At 37.8% G+C, this 25,896-nt stretch overlaps 1 protein-coding gene across 20 annotated transcripts in view; it reads right to left on the bottom strand.

Annotated features, from left to right (window-relative positions):
* Positions 1-25,896, bottom strand: part of GTDC1 (glycosyltransferase like domain containing 1) — a 493,504-nt gene that overhangs the window by 74,138 nt on the left and 393,470 nt on the right. For all 20 annotated transcript variants that reach the window (XR_010944469.1, XR_010944472.1, XR_010944471.1 and 17 more), the window contains one exon: positions 11,581-11,690. Coding sequence is in view for 16 of the 20 variants with exons in the window: in XM_067742033.1 (XP_067598134.1) it covers positions 11,581-11,690 (110 nt within the window). In the remaining 4 variants the exon portion in view is untranslated. The remainder of the gene's footprint in view (positions 1-11,580; positions 11,691-25,896) is intronic.

The following is a 25,896-nucleotide window of genomic DNA, read 5'->3' as shown; positions in this document are numbered from 1 at the left end:
CAGAACAGAAAAGAAAGAAAACATCAGAGTGCATCAAATGCAATGAGAATATGTATTATGTTATGAAAACTTTGGGTCAATTATAAATATGCCTCCATACATGGGTATACTAGATCACAATGTAAATACGTATATTGGTGTGCATCATCGTCAAAAGGTTGGAAACTCTGTTATATTGGAATCTTTGGGTCCTATGAAGCTGAATAATTACAACTGCTATCCTCAAGAACCTTCTGTTATTGAAGTATGACAAATACATAGTTAAGTATAAACAAAATCCCATGGACATTCAAAGAAGGGAGGCAGCATATCTCTTTTAGAGGTCAGGGAAAGTGGTTGAGCTTTGACAGGTATAAGAGGAGAAAGGGGTTCTGGGTAGTGACATGTGAGCTATCTTCAGGGAACACTGAGTAAACTAGGCTACAGCCCAGGATACTCATGGATAAGGATTGAAGTAAGGCTAGGAAGGTGGTTGAAACCATACTGAGAAATCCTGACCAATGAGGTTATACTTATTTGATAAGGGTAGGAGAGGAGAAGGTGAGATACACAGAGATTATCTTTAGCAAACTGAAGTTAGCAAAGGCTTACAGGGTGGAGCAGAGGGCAATTCTAATCAGCCCATGAGGGTGGCCAGAAGAATGTGACTGGCCTAGATCAATGGTTCTCAGCTGCATGAAGTGGGAGCTGGGGTTGAGCGTGCAGGTAGATATCGGATGATGAGAAGTAAAATATGTTTTGAAAAAGCATAATTATTATACTCATTGTTTTTTATAATCAAAACTTCGAAAACTGTCACTCCGTGAAATCCCCTTGGGGGTAGGGATGTTCACCCCATTTTAAAAGTTGATGCACCCTGACCTCCAATGTCCTTTCTAGTTGTAACCTCATTTGAATGACTTTATTTTGTGGACAAGTAAGCTAAAGCTAAAAGAGGTGACATGGTTAATCAGTGTCAGAGCTGGAACTAGACCCTGAGCCTTCTAAATTCCAGGACCGTGTTCATTCCACTGCACCATGTATCTGTGATGGTTTCCATTTTACAAATGAAACAGTTTGGGCAAGGAGAGATAGCTGGAAAAGCTCACTATTTGGACCCAGATATTCACTCCCTGTTGTGCTGCTTTCTGTCAGAGACTCCTGTTCTGATAGCCATTGCAGGAAACATGAATTTGTAAAACAGGCAGGCTTTCCACCAAAGTCTCTTATTGGAGCAAATTTTATTTTGACCATACCACACTCCAAATCGTGACCATAATACAACTACAGGAATTCAAAAAGATAAAACTCCAAAGCAATGTGCAGCAGCCACATTCCAAGACCTCCTATCTGTCAACCCAAGTCATATATACATTTACAGCTTTTAAAATTAGCATCTGTTTCTAATTTCCTATTGGTCTACCGATGTCTTGACTTTTTCCCATTCATTATTTACTTAATTTATCTATTTCCTTGTGTCATTCCCAAGCATACATTTCTCATAAACTTTAAGGACAGTGTTTTGAAAATTAAAGAATATTTTTCCTCAGTAATGTTTTCATAGATATAACTTTTGAGAACAATTTCTTGAGAGATGTTTTAGGAGTTGTATTCTAGGACACATTATCTTCATGGTCTTCCCCCTGGTAGGATGGATAAATGATCTTGCCTTGAGAATTGCAATGAATTCTCTGGTTTCCATATAAAAGATAAATATTCCACTTACAGAAGCTGCAGGAGTAGAGTTCAAGCAGGCCTAAAGTTTAGGCCTGACGGAACGGCATGTCTGGGAGTGATCAGGGGAAAAAGACTGATTCTCACAGGATATGCTGAGCAATGGGAGTGAATTGTTACCAGTTACTTGTGTCTAGCGAGTCTCCTAAGCATTTGCTAGGGGAGGGCAGCTGCAGACTTAACAAACCTTTCCTGAGAAGGGAAAAGAGAGCTTCTCAAGTACTGAATGGGAACCTCACTTTTGTCTGGGGTATCAGTGAGAGCTGGGCAGGGGAGCTTGCCTCTCCAACTGGGAGTGTTGCTGACTCTGGTCCCACGCAGCTGTCTCTGTCTAAGAAGTTGTACTCTTCACCCGCAAAGTGTCTTCTGGTCAGTTACACCACTGCCCCTTATGGCAGCCAAGTGACGACTGACCAGAGTGCAGTGTGATATGCACCTTGCAAATGATGCAATGACTAAGGGTGCTGTGAGCAATTAGGGAGGGAAGGAAAGGAAAAGGGAAGATATAGGACAAGAAGCACCACTGGAGTTGGGATTTTGCCAAGTGGAGAAAGGGTATGCATGTGCCTATGTGTGGAGGGGCAGGGGAATTTAAGCAATAAATAACACAAGGCATGGATGTGGATAAGTGCACAGATGTACTCAGGAGATGGAAAAGGGAGCTGGAATCCATGAGGGATTAGACTGGGGTCAGAGTTTAAAGAACCTCATTCGCTGACAGGAAATTTAAGTTCATCGTGCAGAAAAATCTATGAGACACATTCTTATTGTTATACTATTGTGATTCTCTTCTTGGATGGTCTGGGTTTAGAAAGAACACCAATAACAGTAGGTGTTTGAATCAAATATCAAAGTGTCCAGAGGCTTGAAGACCAATCTGAAGCTTTTGTAGGAGTCAAGGTCCCAGAAGGTAAGGGCAAAAACTAGGAAAGAAGCAGTAGCAATGAGAGTGAGGCATGGGAATTACTTCCATGGGATATATTCTCTGATGTGAAATTACTGAATCACGCAAAGGGTATAGTAACTTATATGGCTCAGGACAAATAACTTACATTGCCATTATCATACATACAGATGTTTCCCCATTAGCTGGCCAGTGTTTGTTAGGATATGCCTTTACTTTTATTGCTTTGGTCAATGCAACCGCTTTCTCATAAATTCTCTGTATTTACACTTATTTCATTACTGGAAAAATTAAAGATTTTATTCCTAAAATTTGATTTAGCATTTATTTCTTCGGCTATCACTACTTCTATTGTTTATTAGCTGTGTGAGTAAAAGGCCTAGCCTCGTCCTTGGCACAGAGTAAGACTTCAGTAAGTTATGGTACTTATACTCTGTTGAAGCTTTTGCAATCTTTTATCTATAGGATATATTTAAAATCTATACTTCATTACTTATATGAATATTTTGTTTTGTTAGTTTAATTCCACAGAGGTTATTTATTTTACCCAATTTCTTGTTTTCACTAAAAAATATTATATTTTAAAGCTGGGATAAGTATATTAAATTTTGTTATATAAGTTTGGTGGATGTTAAAATTATATACAAGCTGGGTTTATTTCGGAATTCTCTATTTTTGTCCGTTTTTCTACCATCATGTTTTTGAATTGGTAAAGTACTCTTTTAAAAGAGTACTTTTAACTTCATACATGTTCTGAATCTGGTAGGACATGTTTTCCTTCAATACTCCTTTGTTAGTGATTTCTCTGATACTCTTCCCGTTTATTTCTTTATTTTGTAGGAATTTTAGAACAACTCTGTGAAGATATGTAAAGTAATATTTGGGTATCTTAATTGGAATCTTGTTAAATTCATAAATTAATATTAAGAGATACTGTCATTTCTATCTGAGTATTTATTCTTTCCTGTCAGGAGCATATATATCTACTTTTATTTTAATCTTCCCTACTTTCCCATTATATACGGTTGTTTTCTTCAGCAAAGGACTGGGAGACAGAGGACCTCATTTTCAAATCAGATTCCTGGGAAACTGCCTTCCCCAACCATATTCTTGGGAAAGTGATTTTATGCCTATAAAATAAAAAGTAAAATAAAAAGGTAAAGGTGGTTCTCTCTACTGAAAAGCAACCTCAGATCCACGTTATTTCAATGGGATGAATATAAATAATTTTCCTCAGCTATAAACAGAGGGTGTTAATGCATGTTTGATTATCTAGTCATTAGATTGCTGTAAGGGTTATGAAATTATGTATTCAAAGTTATCTGAAAATGTTACAATATAAACAAGGGCATGGTATAATAAAATGTAATTTTTACAATGTTTTCCTGGACAGTAAGATTCTAGAGGAAAGGAACCACATTTTCTCCTCTTGCTATCCACAATATGGTGCCAGGCCACACTACGAACTCAGTAAATACTTGTATGTTAGGGGAATGAGTAGATAGTGATACAATTTTTTAAAAAGTTAAAAGGAAAAGGAAAGGTATGGTCTAGAGAGAATGTCTTTAATCTTACTGGCACATTTATTTCATCTCATATACAATTGTCTTACAATTCAACATTGATCAATATATTAATAGCTTTCCTTCTGCTGGGTTCCCCCGTAGCAAAATTTTATACCTTTATATTAATGTGATGTAAGTTACTTGTGTTCCTAGAACCTTTCTATTATTTCCCCCTTAGTGTAAGCTGCTCTGCTGAAAATGAGATTGTAGCTGGGAGCTGAGAGAAAAGGGAGATGGGAGGGGAGGGAAATGTTATATAATTATCCTACATTTGACTCCAGAGCAAAGGATCAGGAATATGCCAAGATCACTGTAATAACCATTGTCATGACAGATACTAACCAGAAGCTTTCCACATACTGTTCTTAACCTCAAATTAAAGGTGAACCAGAAAGACTTCTGTCTGCCAAAAGTGTAGCTCAGGTTTTTACTTTCCTTTGCAATCGTTCTGCTCCCCACCGCCCATGCCTAAAACTTAAAACTACTTCTCCCACAATGTAGGGAAAGAAGAATCCTGATGTAAGGCTTTGGCTGTTCTAGAAAAAAGTATTTGGTTTAGAGTTATCATTTGTGAGAAATTATTAAGTATACAAACACATTCCATTGATTTGATATCTTAAGTATTTGCTTCTTCTTCTTTAAAAAACAAAACAAAACAAAATACCATCTTAAGGGCTAACAATGTGACCTTGTCATGAGAATTGGTCTAAGCTAAAAATATTTGCATTGAGGAGCTTCTAGGCTTTTTGGTTCATTTGTAACACAGAGTGTGATGGATGCTTTACGTGGCAGAATGACCTTTCAATTTTCTGGATTAAAAATAATTAAAATAATGGCAAGAATGAACTTTTAAGGTTCAGCATCATTAGTGTCCTCTTTTCATCCAAAATTCATTAAAGACTCATTCCGTATAAACTCTGAAGAGAAGTCCATGAGTCTTATAATAAAATCTGCATAGTAGTTTTGAAAGCAATTCCCTCCCTCCTCCCAAATTATGTAACTGTGCTTGAAATCCTCAATGTAACTCAAAGGAGTAGATAGGGTGGGTGGTTTTATTATTATTATTTCTCTTTCCCATCTTCCCCTTTGTATGGTACAGATGGATTAACCGAGGTTAACCTAGAAAGCTACAGGACCCAGTCCCAAACCTGATCTTCTGACTTTAATTCTTATAAATCAAAGTTTCTCAATCTTGGTACTACTGACATTTTAGGTTGGATACTTCTTTGCTGTGAGGGCCGTCCTCTGCACTGTAGGGTGTTCAGCAGCATCCCTGGCCTCCGCCCACTAGATGCCAGTAGTACCCTCCCCTCCCCACAACAGTTGTACCAACCAAAACGTCTCTGGGCGCCGCCAAATATCCCCTGGTGGTGGAGGGCAAAACTACTCCTAACTGACACTATAAGCTTTCCAAAATGCCATCACCATAAGTGGTAATTAACTCCATTCCCACAGAGAGCAACTCGACTTCATATCAACTCAGCTTAATGGGACACAGTTGCCAGATGTGTCTTCAGACACGAGCTGGGTTGTCTCCAGCAAGAAGGCTGTGGGCAGTACTCTCATATTTGTTAAAAGTTCTTTATTCAACACGGATAGACTCACCCAGACTAAGGCAGATATCTTGGGTAGGCTTGATTTTCTCTCTGATGGGCCACAGATCATGATGCATGGTGGTCAGAGCTATGGTGGTCAGTAGTGCTTTTCATCAACTATTTCTGCTCTCCTCCATTCTGGGCTCAAAGCAGGATTGCATTTCCTGGCCGCCCCTTATAGTTGGGAAGTGCCTTGCAACAAGTTCTGGCCAAAGAGTCGAGTGGAACCCTATGTCACTTTTAGGCCAGAACAGTGAATTGCTAATGAAAGAACATCCTAGCTTTCTCTTGCATCTGGCACAGTTACTGGTAATGTTTGTGATGGTGGTTGCTTGGGTCTCTCTATATGCTTGGGACCCTGAGTGACCATACGAATAGAACACTACTGCTCACCTGCAATAAACACAGAGCATGAATAAAAAATAAGTGTTGAGTGTTTTAAGCCACTGAGATTTTTAAGGCTGCTAGCTTAGCATAATTTAGCTTATTCTGACTGATGTAAGAACTGAAAGATGAGAACAGATTGAAAAATAGATTTAGGTTAAATCAAGGTCATTTACATGAAAACAGAAAATATAATATAAAACCACTTAGAACTTCCTTAAGTCTTAGAGTTCTCTATTTTCATTCACTAACTCTCTAATATTTGGAAATCATTTCAATGTGGTTTTTAATATATCTGATACAGTATGTAAACTACATCATTATTCTAAGAATTCTTATTCTTTCATTCATTCAAATAGTATTTATTGAACAGTAAATATATACCAAGTATTATTTGGAATATCTTCCCACTTCATATTGTTTTCGACACCTTTCTTGTGATGAAGACAGATGGCAGAAAGAAGAGGGAGTTCACTTTAATATCTAAGGAGTGATATATTTAGGAAATGAATTTGAGGTTTTGCAGGGGTTCTCTGTTTATTTGTTTTTAAACTTTCCATTTGCAAAGAGCTTATTAGAGAAAATGGAAATGATTTCATATGAGTAGCCAGGAATTTTCCACCATTATCACCTCCTGCTGTCTTACCCGTAAAAGAGGGATGATTTTGTGGATTTCCACATAGAGGAGAATAGCAGAGAGGTGGGCTGGCAAGGTTTGAATTGTGGATTGATAGTTGGATGGATGCGTGATTTCAGGCAAGTGCTTTAACCTCCCTGTTTCTGACTTTTCGCAGCTGCAGTATGATAATCACAAAAGTGCCTAATTCACAGGGCTGTTGTGACGAATAAACAAGGCAAGGCACAAAGGGCTTCTAATAGTACCTGGCACATGCTAAGCGCTCTAGGAACTGATGGATAACGCACTGGAGTTAGACTACTTCCGTGATGCAAACATCACAGAAGATGTTTGTTTTATTCACCACTTCATCTTAAACATCTAGTTTAGTGCTTGGCATAAAGTAGATATTTAAAAAACATGTGTTGAACACATACAGAAGTGAGTAGGGATGAGGAGACTGACTCCCAGGTTCTACTCCTAACCTTGCCACTACCTACTGCCCGTCTCGCCCACTGTGCCCAGCTGTGAGCACTTGGAATAGTCACCATCCTAGATCTAGCATCTCTTTTGTAAAATGGAAGGATCATGCAAAAGAATGATAAACTATGTAGCTATAAACTAGAATCGATAATCAACTACTACACTTTTCAGAAAAAGGATGATAATAACCTTACCGCAACATAATTTGAAAATAATCAACAGTATGAAGACTCTACAAAGTTGCTCTACTGTGGTTTTAACGTTTTCAAAAGAAATTTAATGGAGATTGTCTGCTTCATCAAAAAGGGCAGTAATGGGCTTCCCTGGTGGCGCAGTGGTTGAGAGTCCGCCTGCTGATGCAGGGGACACGGGTTCGTGCCCCAGTCTGGGAGGATCCCACATGCCGCGGAGCGGCTGAGCCCGTGAGCCATGGCCACTGAGCCTGTGCGTCCGGAGCCTGTGCTCCGCAACGGGAGAGGCCACAGCAGTGAGAGGCCCGCGTACCGCAAAAAAAAAAAAAAAAAAAAAAAGGGGGCAGTAAAACTCACTAGCACTAATGCCATCACTCAGATATGCTACCTTTCCCTACCAGTTCTGTGTAGAGGGAAGGAGAAAGAAGTTGGTTATAGAGTAATTAATGTACAAACTTGCAACTAGAGTAAGAATAAGTCCTGGAGATCAAAAATACAGCATAGTGATTACAGTCAACAGTACTGTATTATATACTTTAAAATTGCTAAGAGACTAGATCTTACATGTTCTCACTGTGAAAAAGAAATAATTATGTGATGTGAGAGAGACCTTAGCTAGAGCTACACTGGTAATCATATTGCAATATGTAAATGTATCAAGTTATCACATTGTACACCTTAAATTTATACAATGTTATATGTATAAATCTTACCTCAAGGGAAAAAAATAAGAGTATTTTAATGGTCCTGCCGTCATGTATTAAACCTTTCTTGGTTTTCCAATACATCTAGGCTTGTATGTGAAAGAGCAAAACTTGACTCATAAGGAGTGTAATCAAAGTGACTCAAGACTTCAAAGTCTCAGTTTTTCCATCTATCAAATGGGATAATAACACCTACGCCTTTGGGATTATCATGAGCAGTATATGAAATAACCTGGCAAAGGACCAAGCAAGAAGCAAACTTTCAATAAATAATAGCAATTAACAGGATAATAATGATTATTATTACAATTATTTAAAAGAAAACCACTTCCTCACAAATGTTAACAGTGTTCAGAGTTATCCTTCTGGCTGATACTGCACAGTGTATAAGTTGGTTTTAGGGTATGGGTTTTAGATATGCTAGTGGAGCACCTAGAAGAGACAACAGGCAAAGAAATGTATCCCTGCTAGGTAACCCTTTGCAGGAAGTGCTGGATGGTGAGGTGGGGAAAAAAAATTAATGTTTAAACTCAGAGAAGCAGTTGGGTCAGAAAACAAGAAAATGGAAAGGTAGCACAGCATAGTGGTTAAAAGTATTATGTATTGATAGTTATGTGACCTCACTTAATTTCTCTGTGCCTCAGTTTCCCCATCTAAGAAAAATGGAGACAATAATACTGAATGAGACTGTTAAGAAGAGTTAACATTTATAAATGGCTTAGAACAATGCCTGAAATACAGCAAGTGCTATATTAGTGTTTGTCAAACTAGGACAGTGATACAAATGGCAGAAGTTACACAAAACTGCCTGTGAAGAAACCTTTGGAGTAAAGACTAGCAAGGTGGCCTTCTAGGAGCACAATCTGGAAATCTCCCAGGCTCAGTCATCCAGCCAACAACTTGGGCTCCTCCTATGTGCAAGGTGAAGTTCTGTAGCCTTAAAGAGAATTGATTCACATTTGACGTGACAGAGATGGGCCAGAGGCAAGGGCAGAAAGGAGCTCCAGTTGGGACTGGGAGTAACAGAAGTGTGTACGTAGGTAATATGACCCTTCCTATGGTCTTCCACAGCATTCCCTAATGGTCCCACAGCATCCTAGGTACCTGTCAATTATATGTAAGTGTCTCCCCAACGCAGGGCTCTCTGAGGTGCAGACTGAGTCCTGTACACTGTGAAATCCCCCTTCCACAGTGCTCAGTAAGTATGTGTTGAGGTCGAACCAAAGTGAGTAAAAGATTGAGCCTGTAATTACTGAGCACTCAGTTCTTGGGCCCCTAATTGCTCCCCAATCCACTTTCAATCCCCAGTGCTGATCTAAATAGCTCAGTGTTAACGTGTGGGAAGGGAGAGCTGTGATCCCAAGGACATGGCCCTTTGAGTAAGAACCTAGTCTTCTTTGTAGTGGTGGCTTAAAATTATCCAACAGTAAAGCTGGCTACAAAGCCTTCTGCTTAGGGATATCCTCCAGCCTCTTTCCTCAGTTCATCCACAAACACCTCAAAACTGGCACAAACAAAATTGAACTCACTAGCTTTGTAAATGAGCTGATTTTTTCTTCCTTCTTTCTTGACAGCCATCCATCTATCAAATTCTTTTCTGTGTTTTCCTTGAGAATGTCTCTCTCCTACAGCCCTCTCACTAATCTCTCTTCCACCACCTCACAGAATCACACTTGGATGACCGCTGCAGTCTCACTGCAATTCTGCCTACATATCACTGCAAGATAAATCTTCCTAAAATACACGCTTTATCATATTTCTTTCCAGTTCAAGATCGAGGCTCCCTATTTTTTACCTTTACCTAATCTACTTTGCTCATCCTCCGTACTTTGGCCCTACCCTGCCCATGTATTACTTGCTTATTAAGTTTTGCATGCAGAATCTTCTATTCTACTTAGTGACCTCATAGCACTAATCACTGAAATTGTTCTCTCATTTAAGTACAATATCTAAAATACTTGCTTCTCTATGCTTTGCCCATGTTGTTTCCCCTTTTGGAATATCCTAATCCTTTAGCTATTCAAGTTCTAGCTCTTAAATTAACATTCTACTCTAAGTCACATGTGTCAGTACTCATATATAATTACACTATCCTGTGTTTCCCTCTGTTTCCCGTCCTTATGCAAAAGTGCTCCCTCTTCAAGAAAACTATAAACTGCTTGAGGGCAGGGAGTTTACATTTTTATCTGTTTATTGAACAAATATTTATTGAGTTCCAGCCTTGTACGAGGCACTGCACTAGGCTCTGAGGTACCGTGATGAACAAGATAGTCATAATCTTTGTCCTCCCAGCACCTACATTCTAATGTTTATGTGTATGTGTGTGTGTGTGGGGGGGGAGTGAGATAACAAATTACACAAAATTATATGATTAGAAACTGAGGGAGGCACCATGAGGTAAAAGTATAGGGTGCCATGAGACCATTGCAAAGCTTCACATTGAAAGAAAATGCCCTTGAGCTGAGAGCGAATGAATAAAATACAAATAGGCAAATGTGCAAAGGTTTAAAGAAGGCTGGAATCTTAGAGGAACTGAGAAAAGTTTGGTGTCCATAAGTGCAGGGGGCAGAGGATGAGCCATATCAGATGAAGCTACTGAGGTACAAGCTGGGTGTACTTCCTTGTGTTGTACCAGAATCAAAAAGTACTTGCTAAGTGAAGGTAAACTTTAAGTGGTCCTTAAGAGTCATAAAGCATGATGACAGAGGCCATTTCTGAACTTTTCTTGTCTGTATACTTGGAGTTTACAAAAAAAGCTGAATATCCAAAGCTTAAAAAATATGAACACCTAAGTGCTTAGGACGGTGGTTGGGATGCTCATCTTACTGACCCAAACATGCCCAGTGAGGATGCAGGGTGAAGGAAATGGCTTGGAACAGGCTCCATGTGGCATTAAGGATGAGAAGACCTGCTGCTATCAGCTTTGGATTTTTGTTTGTTTTCTCAAGTTCAATAAAAAAGGCATGGACCAATGACAACTATGATATGTGTCTACGCCACATTACAAGTTTGATGCCAAAATGCTTTACACCGGCCACCTAACAGATGGTAATATATTTCAGCCATTACCAATGTGAGTAGGAATCAAACCAGTGACCCCAGAGGTGAGAGGGTGTATATCCAATTACAAATTCCCACTTTCCTTAAGTGTTAAGATGCCTAAAGCAATATATGTTATTTACATCAGGATGCATTGTATAAACTATATTTGATAAAAGAGATGACTTCACGTTCTCAACTTAAATCAAAGAATGCTTACTTAAGTTTTTTTTTAATTGAATCACACTTTAATGCCATCGTATAACCTTTTGGTTAACGGTGCTCATCTTGATTATTCTAACAAAGGGAAACATGGAAATTAATACTTAAGTTGTACAGCTTATGTCATCTATAAAAATACACACAAGAAAATTCAAAAGAAATACCTGGGACATCTGTGAAGGTTTCTCCAAGGACAGATACGTGGAAATTGAGTCCTAAGTCCTTAAGATGCATCAATACCTTAAAAAAACTCTCTGGATCTTTATCATGCTCCCTGGAAATAAAAACACGAAACAAAACTTGTGATATCTTAGGGTATGTGTTAGGAAAAGTGTTTTCACTTCTCATAGTATCAATTCCTCTCATGGTCTACCGTTAGTTAGGAGAGCCTCTGGCATCCAAGCTGAGATCTTCCCTCACCCTTATACTGTAGCATTAGTATTGAGTGTTTTCATGAATCTAATTTCTCTATCATGGATCAAAACCCAGTCCTATTGAAGTCTCAAGGCTCTGCAGCCTTTTATTAAAGGAGAATCTGTTTTTTTCACATTTTTTGGTTAGACTATAGAAAGTCTAGCTTATTTTCCTTTCTCCTAAAATGGTTAATTTTCCACTTAACACAGGTTTTTAACAAAAGAAAAGACCAGTCTTCAAAGGACGATTCTCTACTGATCATGAGAATGTACCAAAGATGCTTTTCATTTCCATGAGTCTGAGTATCTCTCTCTCACATTTACTGAGCCTCTTTGTGTCCACAAGGAACACACAGTTTAGGGAGTGAGATTACAGACTCTCTCACTAATCTCTTATTTTTAATAATTGAATGGAGAATTATAAATACATCAAAAGGGGGTAGGCCTGAGTCTAAGTCCGCTGAGTATTAACTTAGGAGTGGAGGTTAGTCAACGCATAAAAGAATAGTAGTAAAGATAATTCTTTCATTTAGTAGAAGCTTTGAAAAACATGGATTATTTTTGTTTGTTTAGCTTGTCAGTCTTCTTTGTAATGACAGAAGAAGAGGTTAAAGGACACTGAAATTTAAAAAAATCACCAATTCAAGAAATCACACTAAAATGGAATGACTTATTTTTTACATTCTAAGGTGTGAATATTTCAGTACTTCTTGCATTTAATTACACTGTTTTAAATTATCTTATTTCAGACAGATGTGGACCAGATGTCTTCAAAATATTTGTTTTTTCATTTATAATTCAGAATTTAAGCTTATTTTCTATATTTCAGAGAAATAGTTATATATCAGCAATTGAATTTCTCATTTACCAACTAATTATGTAAAATAAATCTGTAAATTGATCAAACTGCTATATGAAATATGAAAATTATATCATTCAGGAAATCTCATGAAAAATGACATCTGCAACCCTAAATGTGTTAATTCACAATTCAGTCAATATTTTCAGTATCAAGAATTAAAACAAATGCATCTTCTGATTAACATTTTAAAACGGCATGTATAATCTCCTGGAATTGTAAGATCTTATAGAATTAGAGTTCTGTAACAATTTATTTTAAGCTCTCAGTTTGATTTGCTTCAAATAATAAAGAATGCAGTGGCAAAATGTTCATTGCTTTTTAAGATGATGGGTATTACACACATGTACCATTGGGAAGTTTTGGGGTAATTCTCACATATACTACTGCTGTGGGCAAGAAAAAAGACTCAAAACAGTTTAAAGTAAAGAATACACCATATGTTATCTTCAACCATATCAAGCAAACAGCTGCCACTTGACCTGTAATATATGTTATTTTACTCTGAATCTCTTGGAAATACATAGATGAAAAGAATGGAAACAATATAACATAATATACTTTAAGGAGGGAGTAACACTACAGGGAAATCTAGCCACTCAATTCTCTAAATTTTTCATTTTGAGTTCCAAAAATTTTGGCTCTGGGCCCCTGAGAGAATATCTATTCTAAATATTTCCTGCTGCTTGTTTGTTGGTTGGTTGGTTTGTTTTGTATTAAAGTAAAAGTAGATGTGGTTTGGGCTTGGAAGGAGGTTTAATTGGGTAGAAGCTGTAGTTCTTAAAAGATTCCAATGTGAATATTTTCAAAGCAGCAGGCTTCACGAACCTATATTTTCAGTGTTTCTATACAAGATAAATGCATGACAATCCTACTATATTCTTAAGATATTTTTTATAGGTGGACAAAAGCTCTCATATTCAATAGTCACTTTGCATAAGAACACAAAAGAGATTTGCATGAATCCCCTCTCTTTTTGTTTAAACTATAATATATGGATGAAGGTAAGGTGAGATTCTTCTTCCATATAATTATCCCTCAGAAAAAGAGGCATCTTATCTAAAGTCCTTATAAAGTCTCTCATAATACCAGGCACTCTCTCAATTACTTTATTTTGAACAAAGTACAGTTTAGGGAAATAGCATTAACTTGAGACGCCAACTGATGAGAATTTTGGATAGTTTTAGCAGTCATTTGCTTGATGGGACCGGTAAAAACAGAAGCCAAGGGATTTAATACTGAGTTAGTAATTATTTTGGGAGACATGACCTAAAAATTCAAAGTGTTTTTGAAAACAAGTATTTTAAAGATTACTAAAAAAAGTAATAGAGTAAGTGGTTACTGAAGACTATGAGTAGTAAGTGGGTTTTTATAGCCAGAGAAAAGATTTTCAGTGATGGCATCATACGGTTTCACAATCTTGCACCCCAAACCGCTTAGACTGAATTCCAGATGACAGGTGGCAGAAACATGCCAGCTGCCTGAAAAGGTGGTACCATTCTGGTGTCAAGAATGCATGGGAGGGGGAGTTAGACTAAAACTACATCATAAACTATAAGGTTGAGAAAAGAGCAATACCTCTAAAAATATTCTACGTGATATATGCTTTAAAGTATTATCTACGTCTAAATTAGTAGATTACATATTATAAGTAGACACTTGGCCAGTTCATCCATGCCCCTCAAAGTTTACATAGTCAATTTAGCTGAAAACTTTTCTCGGTTTTCTCTTTAGACAAATGGGAAATTGCCTACTATTCAGAGAATCATTAAAGATGTGCACAGATATCCAGCCCAGCCATATATCAAGGCACGGATATAGCAATGACAGAGCTCAATATATTTTGTCAAGAGAGGGACTCACTGCAGATATCCAATGGATCATCCATGGATCTTATCCTAGCGCCCATAATATTAATGGACCCATTTAGCAGAGAATGTGAATCTGTCTTAAATTCCTTTCTAAGAAATCTAATGTGAAGTTCTCATACTTATGATTTTAGAATGAAGCATGAAACATAGGATGAGGTATTTTAAAATAACATATTGGGCTTCCCCGATGGCGCAGTGGTTAAGATTCTGCCTGCCAATGCAGGGGACACGGGTTCGAACGCTGGTCTGGGAAGATCCTACATGCCGCGGAGCAACTAAGCCTGTGTGCCACAACTACCGAGCCTGTGCTCTAGAGCCCACGAGCCACAACTACTGAGCCCACGTGCCACACTACTGAAGCCCATGCGCTTAGAGCCTGGGCTCTGAAACAAGAGAAGCCACCGCAATGGGAAGCCCATGCACTGCAAGAAGAGTAGCTCCCAAGCGCTGCAATGAAGACCCAACGTAGCCAAAAATAAATAAATAAATAAAAATTAAAAAATAAAAATAACATATCGAGTGCCCCTTTTTGTCAACAGCTGTCAGGATTAAACACACATTTAATATTATTGTCAATTCTTTATAACCACATTTGTAGACTTACGGGCTCCTAAACTCTCTTCTTCTGCTCTCATCAATTCTGGTAGGGATGTAAATTGCAACAATATTTTAGAGGGCAATTTGGTAATGTACATAATAAGCCTTAAATTGTATATGACTTTTTCCACAGTAATTCCAATTTAGAAAAGTTACCCTATGAAATAATTAAAGAGGTGCACAGAAATTCAGCCAGAGTATATTCATAACAGCATTGTTTATAATAGCAACCATCTGTAAACAACGTAATGGGATGATAAAGAAATATACTTTGACACATACATATGATACAATACCCTGCAACCATGAAATAATTTTGTAGAAGTATATTTTTGGCATGGAAATATATTCAAGAAATACTGTTAAGTAAAAGGGAGGTGACAGAGCAATACGTATTTTATGATCTATTTTTGTAAGACAAATGGATGTATGTGCCTAGAAAAAAGGTTGGGGTGAACTATACCAAAATGTTAACAGGGTTTATCTGTAGGGGCTACATTATAAATGTTTCTCTTTTTTTTTTTTACATGTTTTCTATCATTCCTTTAATAAATATTTTTTATGTCAATCATTTTAATGCTTTAAGGAACCACCTCTAACATTCTGCCATAAAATTGTATTCAGAAGGATTTTTGCTTAACTCTGTAGCATTTTTAGTATTTATAGTGGCATAATTCCTCATTTCCTGTGACACTTCTAGATTTGACAGCTGCCCATCAAGCAAACTTGATTCGTCATAAAACATTCTAGAAGATGAGTCAGAGTCCAAGTCTCCCAACAATTCCCACATTCTTGACTAGGTAAGAATGAAACAGTCTGGCTGGGAACTCATTCCTGTGCAGCCCAACTATGGCAGAAGAGACCAGAGCAGAATATTTCAGGCTTACTGGAAGCAGCAGATATAGCAAGAACAGCTTTTATTCCCAAATATTATTCAGAACATTTGAAAAGCATAAACTGTTTCCATGTGTTTTTTCTTCCTGTATCTGTTCTCTCTCTGTCGCCTTTCCCGTTTAGTTTTTTAGAGCTAAATTTCTTCTTATTCCTCACTTAACATTCATTCAGTAAATATTTATTGAGGATTGCTAAGTTTCTCCATACTTGTCACTTATACTCAACTGTTATCCTTTCCTGTTTTCCCACATAACTTTATACTTATTGAATGCAATCACTTTGATCTAGTTCCTTGCCTTGCCTGGGCAGAAACCTGGCTCTTTTCAGATGCCGTAACTTTCCCAGCAGCATGTCACTCTGGATTGAGAGGTCCATGAGGGAAAGATAAATGATGCCTGCTTTATTCACTACTAAGTACCCAGTGCCTTGCGAGTGGAAGACATTCCTTGTGTTCATCAATATTCGGTTCTTCTTTTTTCCTGGGCACACGAAAGACTCCACGTTCATCCCCTTGAAGTAGGAGAGGCCACAGGACTAGTTCTGACCAATGGATTGCAAGCTGATTGATGTGTGTCACTTCCAGGTAGAAATTTCTAAGAGCAGTTCTGGACAGCACTTTCTCTGTTGTAGTGATCCTTGCAGAGGTCTTGTATTAAGATGGTTAGGTTAAAAGAGTGAAGTGGTCTGGACTGCTACATGGAGAAGAGTCGCCCAATAAAGCCATCTAAACATGCAGCAGACTTTGAGTTGGTGAGAGAATTAAACTTCTGTTGTGTTTAAGCAACTGAGATTAGGGGGTCTTTATTACTACAGCATAAGGTGGCCTATGCTGACTAATACATTATCTGTGGCATAAAATTAGCTGCTCTAAAAATATTTGTTGAATGAATAAAGGTGTAGGAAAAATAAATTACATTTATAGAGCTCCTGCTATGTGCAGGACCCCACACTAGGCACCTAATCATCATCTTAATTAAGCCTCTCAACCAAGTGGTCATAGAAATATAACTATTCTTTCATTTAAGATCACACAGAAGAGACTGAGTTTGTATTTGAAATCAGGTCTCATCACTCTAAAGTCATATTCTTTCTTCTGTACAGTCTTCGACTTTTCCATTTCTTTCTTCCTACATATAATGAGAAGAAAAAGAGAGCTGGTACCTTCAGTCCATGGTTTTGTTTCCAGACCGTCAAGTGATGGACATTTCTTAGATTGCTACTTGAGGTTAAAACCCATTGCATAAGAGATGGCAATAAGAATAACAGGAAGTGATATGGAATTATACGATCTCTCAACACCATGGTTTCAAATTTCTTCACCTTTTCTGATACCCTGCTAACCTCCACCTTTGCTGCCTCATTATGAAGTACCGTGTTACTTCCAAATTCAGTGATGTGTTCTTTATTCCAAAACATAAGGCTTCTATTTACCAGCTTGTGTTAGTCGTTATGATCACTTACTTCTCTATCATCCTTTCTAGGACCATAAACTCTTCACTTCCCTCTATATGCCTGACAACAATTATCAGTTTGGGTTTCCTGCCACAGGTGCTGCTTCTGCTTTTAAAATGGTGCTTCAAATAGAATTCAACCCATAGTCTTATGAGCCATCAACTTCTCAGCCTCTCCTCCATCTGATACTACCAGTGCCTGTCTTTCTGTAACTCCACCAGCCCTCCCCACCATCATTTCCTTACAGGTGACTAAAACCAAGAATACCCACTGTGGCTTTCTCTGAATGTTGCTCATACTGCATTCTGCCCTTCAACTTTACTTTCAGAGAGAGAGTGAAGGGTACAGTTCAGAGACAAGTGGCTCTGCCACTGATCAGCAGTATGACTCTTTGTATGTTATATAACCTCACATAGCCTCAGCTTCTTCACCGTTAGAATGGGGTAATGATAATACCTACATTTAAAATGTTAGTTGTTAGACATATATACACTAACTAATATGTATAAAATAGATAACTAATGAGAACCTGCTGTATAGCACAGGGAACTCTGCTTCACTTTGCTGTACAGCAGAAACTAACACAACATTGTAAAACAACTACACCCCAATTAAAAAAATAAATAAATAAAATAAAATGCTAGTTGTTAGGGATGAAGAAATGCCTGGCAGCCTACAGATACACAATAAACTCTCATTCGCTTCATCTTTGGTATTTGTGGGATTTTAATATTTTAGAAATGTTAACCAATTTATTCCATTTCCCTTCCACCTGAACACATTCAAGAAACTAAGATGTTTTATGTTCATGGCTTCAAGGAAGGCTTGAGATGAGGGAAAAGCCCCCCAACCTCTACCAAAAAAAGAGGCAGTCTTCTTTGTTGGTCACAGAAGCAAAAGCCCTTGTAGAAATGGTAAGGACTTCAGATAGGTACAAGTACTTAAGCAAAATGCTATGTGACAGTAGCATACACCCTCCCACAACGTGTCACTGTTCCACCTCTAGACAAGAAACAAGGAGGACTGATGGGGGAGAGTTGAGGAAAACAGAACTGTGAGAGTCCCTGAGGCCACGAACTACACTTGCTGGGTTAGAAGCCGAGGAAGAAGCATGACCCCAGAGAGTGAATGTCTGAGGGTATGTATCTGGGCACACAGTACTAGGGACATTCGTGAGAGATTCCCGAGACATGGTAGGCATAAATGTGGAACCATGGTTTCCTTGAGTGTCATGGAAGAGTCACAGGGCTGCTGGCAGACGGATAAAAGCAAAGGATCCCTCAGCAGTGGCCTGGGAGGAATGAGGACCAGGAAAATGGAAGACAGAGAATCTTGAACGGCTTGAGCTTTCCATCACCATATTGAAATGGGCCATTGCACAGAAATTAAGTCATAGAAAAATAAAATTCTAATTTATGCATATCAGTGTTTCATGCCATCTGCACATTCATATTCTCATCTTTCCTTTTAATAGCAGAGGGAGAGATGTCTGCCTTTCCAAATTCAAAGTCCATTAGAGCTCTAGATCTTCTACCTTGTCTCTTTGAGAAATCTGTGTTCTCATGGTCAGTTTCCTTCCTAAAGCCTGTGATCCTATCCCCTCCTCCACAATTTCTTCATGTACGTCTTAGGCACTTTTAAGTTATCCTTTTTACCTGACACCATTTATCAATGACAATAGTTCCAATAATATACTATTTCTAGGTGACTTTTCATAGATCCTTTCATCTTAGAATATTAGCTATATCCCTCCTTTCTTACCTCCTGTATCTTTCCTACAACTTTCCTCCCACTCTTTAATTCTGTTGGATGAAAATGCTCTCTAACAATACTAATTCTCACCTATGCCCCCCTTCATTCTCATCTTCTTGTATTTTCTCCTACATTTGACACCACTGACCATCTTCTGCTTTCTTAGAAGCAATCCTTGCTTAGTTTCCAAATAGTATATTTAGACTACAATCTAATGACCTAATGACCAATTACATCTTCCCACTCATTTCATCCAGCAGGCCACCCAGTAAAAACGATATTCAATGAATCATTTTTCCCACTAGGTCTCACAACATGATCTCCTTTTAAATCTCCCCACTGCTAAAAGCTTAGACCCCCCAGGTTGTTTCTCTTCAACAATGATTCCCACTCTTCCCAGATATTGTATACAGTAATCTCACTCAGCTCTCTAATTTGTCAATGAGCTCTTTCGCTACAACTTTCGCCAGGAAGCCAATAGAAATCCATGACTCAAATAACTGGTAGGCCACGAAGTGTCTCAATTAAGATGAATGGGGTCTTCCCCACTCTTAGGATGTTACTTAGGCAGCAGCTACTGTTGCACATACTTTTAAAGCACCACAATGTATGTAATTACTTCTCAGACCTGGGAGGCTCTATGAACTGAGCTCTTTCCCCAGTTCATTACTAAGTCCTTCTGTTTCCCTCTGTAATAAAGTTTCTCCTTGTCAAATGTCATGATCTGGGCTGTAATTGGAAACTGACAAATCATTTAGATTTTCTTTTGTATTATAACATTTCCCTCCAAGAGATGTGTAGAAAATACATTCAAAACTGCTTGCTGGTTATCCTGAGAGCTACTCCTGTAGTCCATCTCCTAGAGTGAGAAATTTGTCTAAGGGAGAAGCCTAGGAAATTCTTTGACATCACTGAGAATTGTTGTGTTTTTACTTCTCGTATAGGAAGATGCATGATTTTTGTTTCCTGTTTTACCCTGACTGCCAGGAAGCTTACAGTCAGGTTTTCCCGTGCTTAATCTCAGCATCTGTCAGATGGAAATAACAGTACCGAGAATACAAGAATAGAAATTTAAAAACTCACTGGATGGGCTCAATAGTAGAAAGGATACTGCAGAGAATAGAATCAGTGTTCTTGAGGTGAACAGAATTTACTCACTGTGAACAAGAGAGAAAATAGACAAAAATATAAAATAAGAAAGAACCGAACCTCAGGGACCTGTGGGACAGGAACAGAAGACTCAACATTTTGTAACATCGCCGTTCCAGGAGGGGACTCTGTACGATTTCTTACAACTGTATGTGAATCTACAATGATTCCAATACAAATTTCAATGAAGAAAATGCATGCTCAATGTAATAAAATAAAAATAATTCTGAAATATATGAAGTATGCACTGAAAGCCCCTATTTCTTACCCTTCCTGATTCTACTCCTCATATGTAACCACTACTAACAACTGTTTGGTGAGTAGGCTTCCTGATCTATTTCTATGCACATGCACAAATATATATTTGTGTGAGCGTATTTTTATACACTTTCCTTACTTTATAAATACGAGATCATGATCAGTCATTCTGCACTTTCCACTTTCATTAAATACATCATAGACATCTATCTACATCAGTGCATATAGATATCTCATTTAACAATGTTTACCTAATATTTCATAATTTAAAGTAAATCCTCCTACTACTGGACATTTAAGTTGGTTCCAACTTACTGATGTTTCAAACAATACTTAAAGTGACATCTGGTTCTTTTTATAACATTCAGATTTCTCTTTTGTAGAATCCTTATTCATTCTTGTTTTATCCTCCTACCCTGCAAATGCAGCCATCTCAAATCTCTAACAAAGATCTATTTCCCCTGTCCTACAATGTTTACCTGCCTTTTGGAACTATCCCACTTTCAAAGTGTCACCTACTCACTCTATGTTGTAAGTTCCATGAGGGCAGAGCTCATGCCTTTGTTTACCCTGTATTCTCCATGTGTAGAATTAGGCCTGGCATACAGTTTAAAAAGTTATTATTCTGAACTGACACTCCAAATCTAGCTCACCTCTCATGAATCTAATCTTTTTATCCCCACCTATTATAAATTATTTTTTTTACTATTTATATAATGAGGTGAATACACAGAGTCTTCACTCGGCTCTTCCAATGACAACTCATCTATAATACTTAAAAACTAAGCTGGTGCATTGTCGAACACAGCATTAATGACCTAGCTCCTCTCTGGTACCGACACATCCTCATCCTCCCAATATTCCAGGACTCAAGCCTGACACATTCTGAACACAAGGAGGCTGCTTCTAAGTTGTCCTGCTAATAAACTCATTACCAGCCTTACTATTTTCTCCTACATAATTTAAGATTGCTTGATAATTTCCATTTCTATAGTACAATGTTATCCCCTCATACCCTGACAACACCACTGAGCTTCAGACTCTCCCTCTGCCAATTCAGCTTCCAGAAAAACTCTTACATTATCCTCTTCTATGTGATTTTCCTTACATATTTCTTCTCTGAAATGCATACTAAAAACCCACTAAATTGAAATTAAGCCACCCTATCCAACATTCAAATATTTCAATCAACTCATTCCCTCAAATGAGTGTTGATACTCATATTCATTCTCATCCTCTTCCTGTCTCTGTGCTGTTTTCCATCCACAGCTCTTGTGTCTATAATTCCTGAGTCTGGGACACATTCTCCCCTCCTCTCGGCCACTCTTTGCCCATTGCCTCTTTCACTAACTTTGAGTTTATTGTTACTAGTAGTCATCCCTGTGAGATCCCATCTCACTCTGAATCCCTGCAAGAACATTCTCAAGTTACTGATGATTCCATGAATGTGTTCTTTTACATTATTTCATATTTATTTGTATGTTGTCCTCTTATAATTCATCTGAAATCCCTACCACAACAGTGAAATCCTTTGACTCCAGAAGTTGGTGGGCACTCAAAATATGATTTTGGAGTGAGTGAATAATAGCTCTGTCGTGGCTGAATAGAGACGGTTATATTTTTTAGATTACAGTAGGATAGGTCTATGAAATGACATGAAGGATCATGTTTTTTTTTTTTAATGGACAATTAAACATGGCCTGGATTATTAGATGCCTTTCATCCAAATGAATTTCAATTCTTAATAACAGGTTTTCATATTCAGTTGTGGACATTTTGTCACATCTAGAAATGACAAGGTCTTCAATCATATGGGAAAGAATCTTAATTTGAAGAGAAAATTCTGCTCCAAAACTTCCTTCTGATTTAAAAAAATGTTAAAGTAGAAATGGGCAGAGTGACTCATAAAAAATCCTTTCAATGGGAAGAAAAATGCTAGAATTCTGTTCATTTTATGTATTTCATCTTATTTCTAGACCCAAATGAGACTGCTGTGTTTTTTTGGCTGACACAGAGATCTCCTAGAAGAGACATCTCCCTTACTAAGCAGCAACTGCTAAGCATACCAGATTGTCATGGCAATGACTGTGGAAAAGGAGGAACACAGTATGGGATGTCTGTTCTATAAAGACCTGCTCAAAATGACGTGTTCTTGTTACTACATATGTTGCATTTTTTCATTTTATAAACAGTATTAATTATGTATCTCCTCTCTTCTCCTACATTCTCGTAAATGAAATAAATCTGTATTATTCTACTTAGTCTCTTTCACAATAACATAAAAGAAAAAAGTTCATCCCCAAATTTCATTACCCAGTCTTTTTGGCTTATTATTTAAAGGTATTAAGAACTACTCACATTAGGTACCAAAGATAGACTAATCATTCATATGGAAAAGGATAAAAGATTCTGAATATTGTAATAGCATCGCATGCTATAAATTAACTATAATGCTCAAGAAATGGTTCTTCAGAATGAGAAGCCTCATGAACCAAAGTCTTAATTAATTAAATCTACTTATTACTAGGAGGTATCAGGAAAATTTATTTCTGGTAAAGAATGGATAACAAAGAAGAGTCGAGTATGTTAGTGTATTTGGTGAGAGATCTTTTTGACTAAATAGTTTGCTTTAGAGGTGTATGTAAACCCCCCAAAAAAGAAGATGCTTATTGAAAGCTAATAATAATCAATTCGTCTATAACTATAGTTCTAATGGTGTGTTTTATCAGAATAAATGATGTAAAATAGTTTAAGTTTACATGGATGATACAGCCTAGCGAAAGGAGGGATAAAATCCTAGTTCTGACATTTAGTAGCTGTAATCCAGGGCAAATTACTAAACCTGTCTGAGATTTAATTTCCTCATCTGTAACAATCTGGCTAATAACACTCAGTTCAAAGAGCTGTTGAGGGGATTAACTGAGATGATGTATATGAAACAATTTTCGGTGCCTGGCAAACAGAAAATACACTATAAAGGATGGTGGTTGTTATAATGATTGTAATAATAATTATTGTAATCATCATTGTTTTATTCTTCATTTACAGAACTGGGAATTTAAGAATATTCTATTGAGTTTGATAGCCACCATAATTGGGCAAAAAATAAAGTTTGCTATACTTTACAATCAGTTAATTTATAGTATAAGTGGATTGAGCTTTTCATAGAGTTACAAACGTGATTTAAAGCAGCTTGTGTTTGTGTATAAAGGCACACACGTCCTTAAATGAATTTTTCTCCTCAGACTGTATCCCTAATTCTGTCAAGTGCCACCATTAGTCTCATCACCCAATCCACAATTAGCCCAGACACCCTCATGTCAACAATCAATTCCCGAACCAACTCCTTATTACCACCCAAGTATGTTTCTCCTTTTTTTTTTTTTTTTTTTTTCCAGTACGTGGGCCTCTCACTGTTGTGGCCTCTCCCGTTGCGGAGCACAGGCTCCGGACGCGCAGGCTCAGCGGCCATGGCTCACGGGCCCAGCCGCTCCACGGCATGTGGGATCTTCCCGGACAGGGGCACGAACCCGTGTCCCATGCATCGGCAGGCGGACTCTCAACCACTGTGCCACCAGGGAAGCCCTCTCCTTTCTTGATATAGTTCAGATGCTCATCATTCCTTCCAAGAACTATTATAACATCATATCAAATCACTTTCCTAAATAATTACAACTGAGATCAGGGGAGTCAATTGTCATTCCCCCCCTTCTCCACTTGGACATTACCCAAAGGCAACAAGGATAACTGGAAATAGAGTGCAAATGTAATCTTCCACAACAATAAGACATCAGCCCCCCGAACCACACAATAGATGGAGAAGCTGCCAAAAATAATGAGGATCAAAAAGGCAGACAGGTGGAAGTGAAATGGAGGATATCCTCTGATTCTCAGGGACAGCTGGCAGAAGGCGCTCCTCCAAGGTGAAGAGTGTGCTGTGAGTGCAAGACCAAAATTCCTCCTTTACAAAACGTCAACAGGGCTTGTGGGCTGCTGGTGCTAAGGGTTTCCTGAGCCTGGTTCAGTCTTGAGAAGCAGAGGATAAAGTGCTAAGTAAGAGATGAGACAGAGAAGGCATTTTTGCAAGAAGTAGTCTGTTTGACAATCATCTTTTCTGGGAGGATTACAGAAATACATTGGCTGGTACATGAAACAATTTTTTTCCTGACATTCATTTTTTATGTATTAGAATGGCACTGGAAGTTGAATTTCCCATGAACATCCTAAAATAAAGGTAATCTTTTAAAAAGGTAACATTAAAAAACCTGTTTCTTCTGTTTTAGACTCAGATTTTATGGACTTCATTTTTTAAAAATGAAATCTGTATCATACTTTCCAAATGAGAACTTACCCAAAGATTCAGTAGTATGTGTATATTCAGTTATGACAATATTTTCATTTAGGAAAAAGTTCACCCATATTCTCGAGAGCAGTATGTATTTGAGATCAAAATTAAAGAATTAATTTTTCAATTTTTTGCACAGAGTTTCTTCAATATTCTAATTTGGCTTTATATGATTACATTTTAATATTTTTTCACAGTTATTTAAACTTAAAAGTTAACTTATATATTAGTATATTTTAGATTTCAGAAGTATTAAAATGATGGACAATTTTAACCATTCAAGTCAAAGAAAGAAGTCAGTGGTTTTATGTCTTTGATGCATTTACAGGACAGATATGTAATAAATGCCTCTTAGGTGTCTTCATCTGTAAATTGGACTTGCAATATAAAACCCACCAAGGAAAGGTTATAAAGGGGTCTTTTCTTTACTTGAATATCAATTACCTTTAGGAAGAATGCCAAGCAGACCAGCTTTATATTCAAAATGATACATAACAAAACACTGTGGTTGGTTCTAGGGTCCAAGTGTATTATTTAAAGTATAAAAATTCAGAACAACAAAAAATCTCTCATCTAGTGTAAGTTTTTGGCCTTAGGAGAAGAATATCCTTGTCGCCGAAGTCAGGAATTTATTCGATGAAGGCGAACTAGGCACCTCTGCGTGCCAGACAGAATTTACACAAGGCACTGGGATGCAAGTATGACTAAAGAGAACAGGAGACCCAACCCTCAAGGAGTCTAAGTTCCAGTCAAGGAGAGAGCCTGTTCCCCTGTGCTGTGATCTGAGAGATAAGAAGGAAAGTCCATTGTCCACAAAGCTCATCTGTGACTGTTAATGCCTGAAGTTCCCTAAGCCTGGAGCCTTTGACATATCTTGGTTGTACAGTTTT

The sequence above is a fragment of the Pseudorca crassidens genome, chromosome 6 (genome assembly GCF_039906515.1).
Source record: "Pseudorca crassidens isolate mPseCra1 chromosome 6, mPseCra1.hap1, whole genome shotgun sequence".
NCBI classification, from domain to species: domain Eukaryota; kingdom Metazoa; phylum Chordata; class Mammalia; order Artiodactyla; family Delphinidae; genus Pseudorca; species Pseudorca crassidens.
Note: the sequence above shows the minus strand (reverse complement) of the source record. Positions and strands in the feature narration are given on the sequence as shown.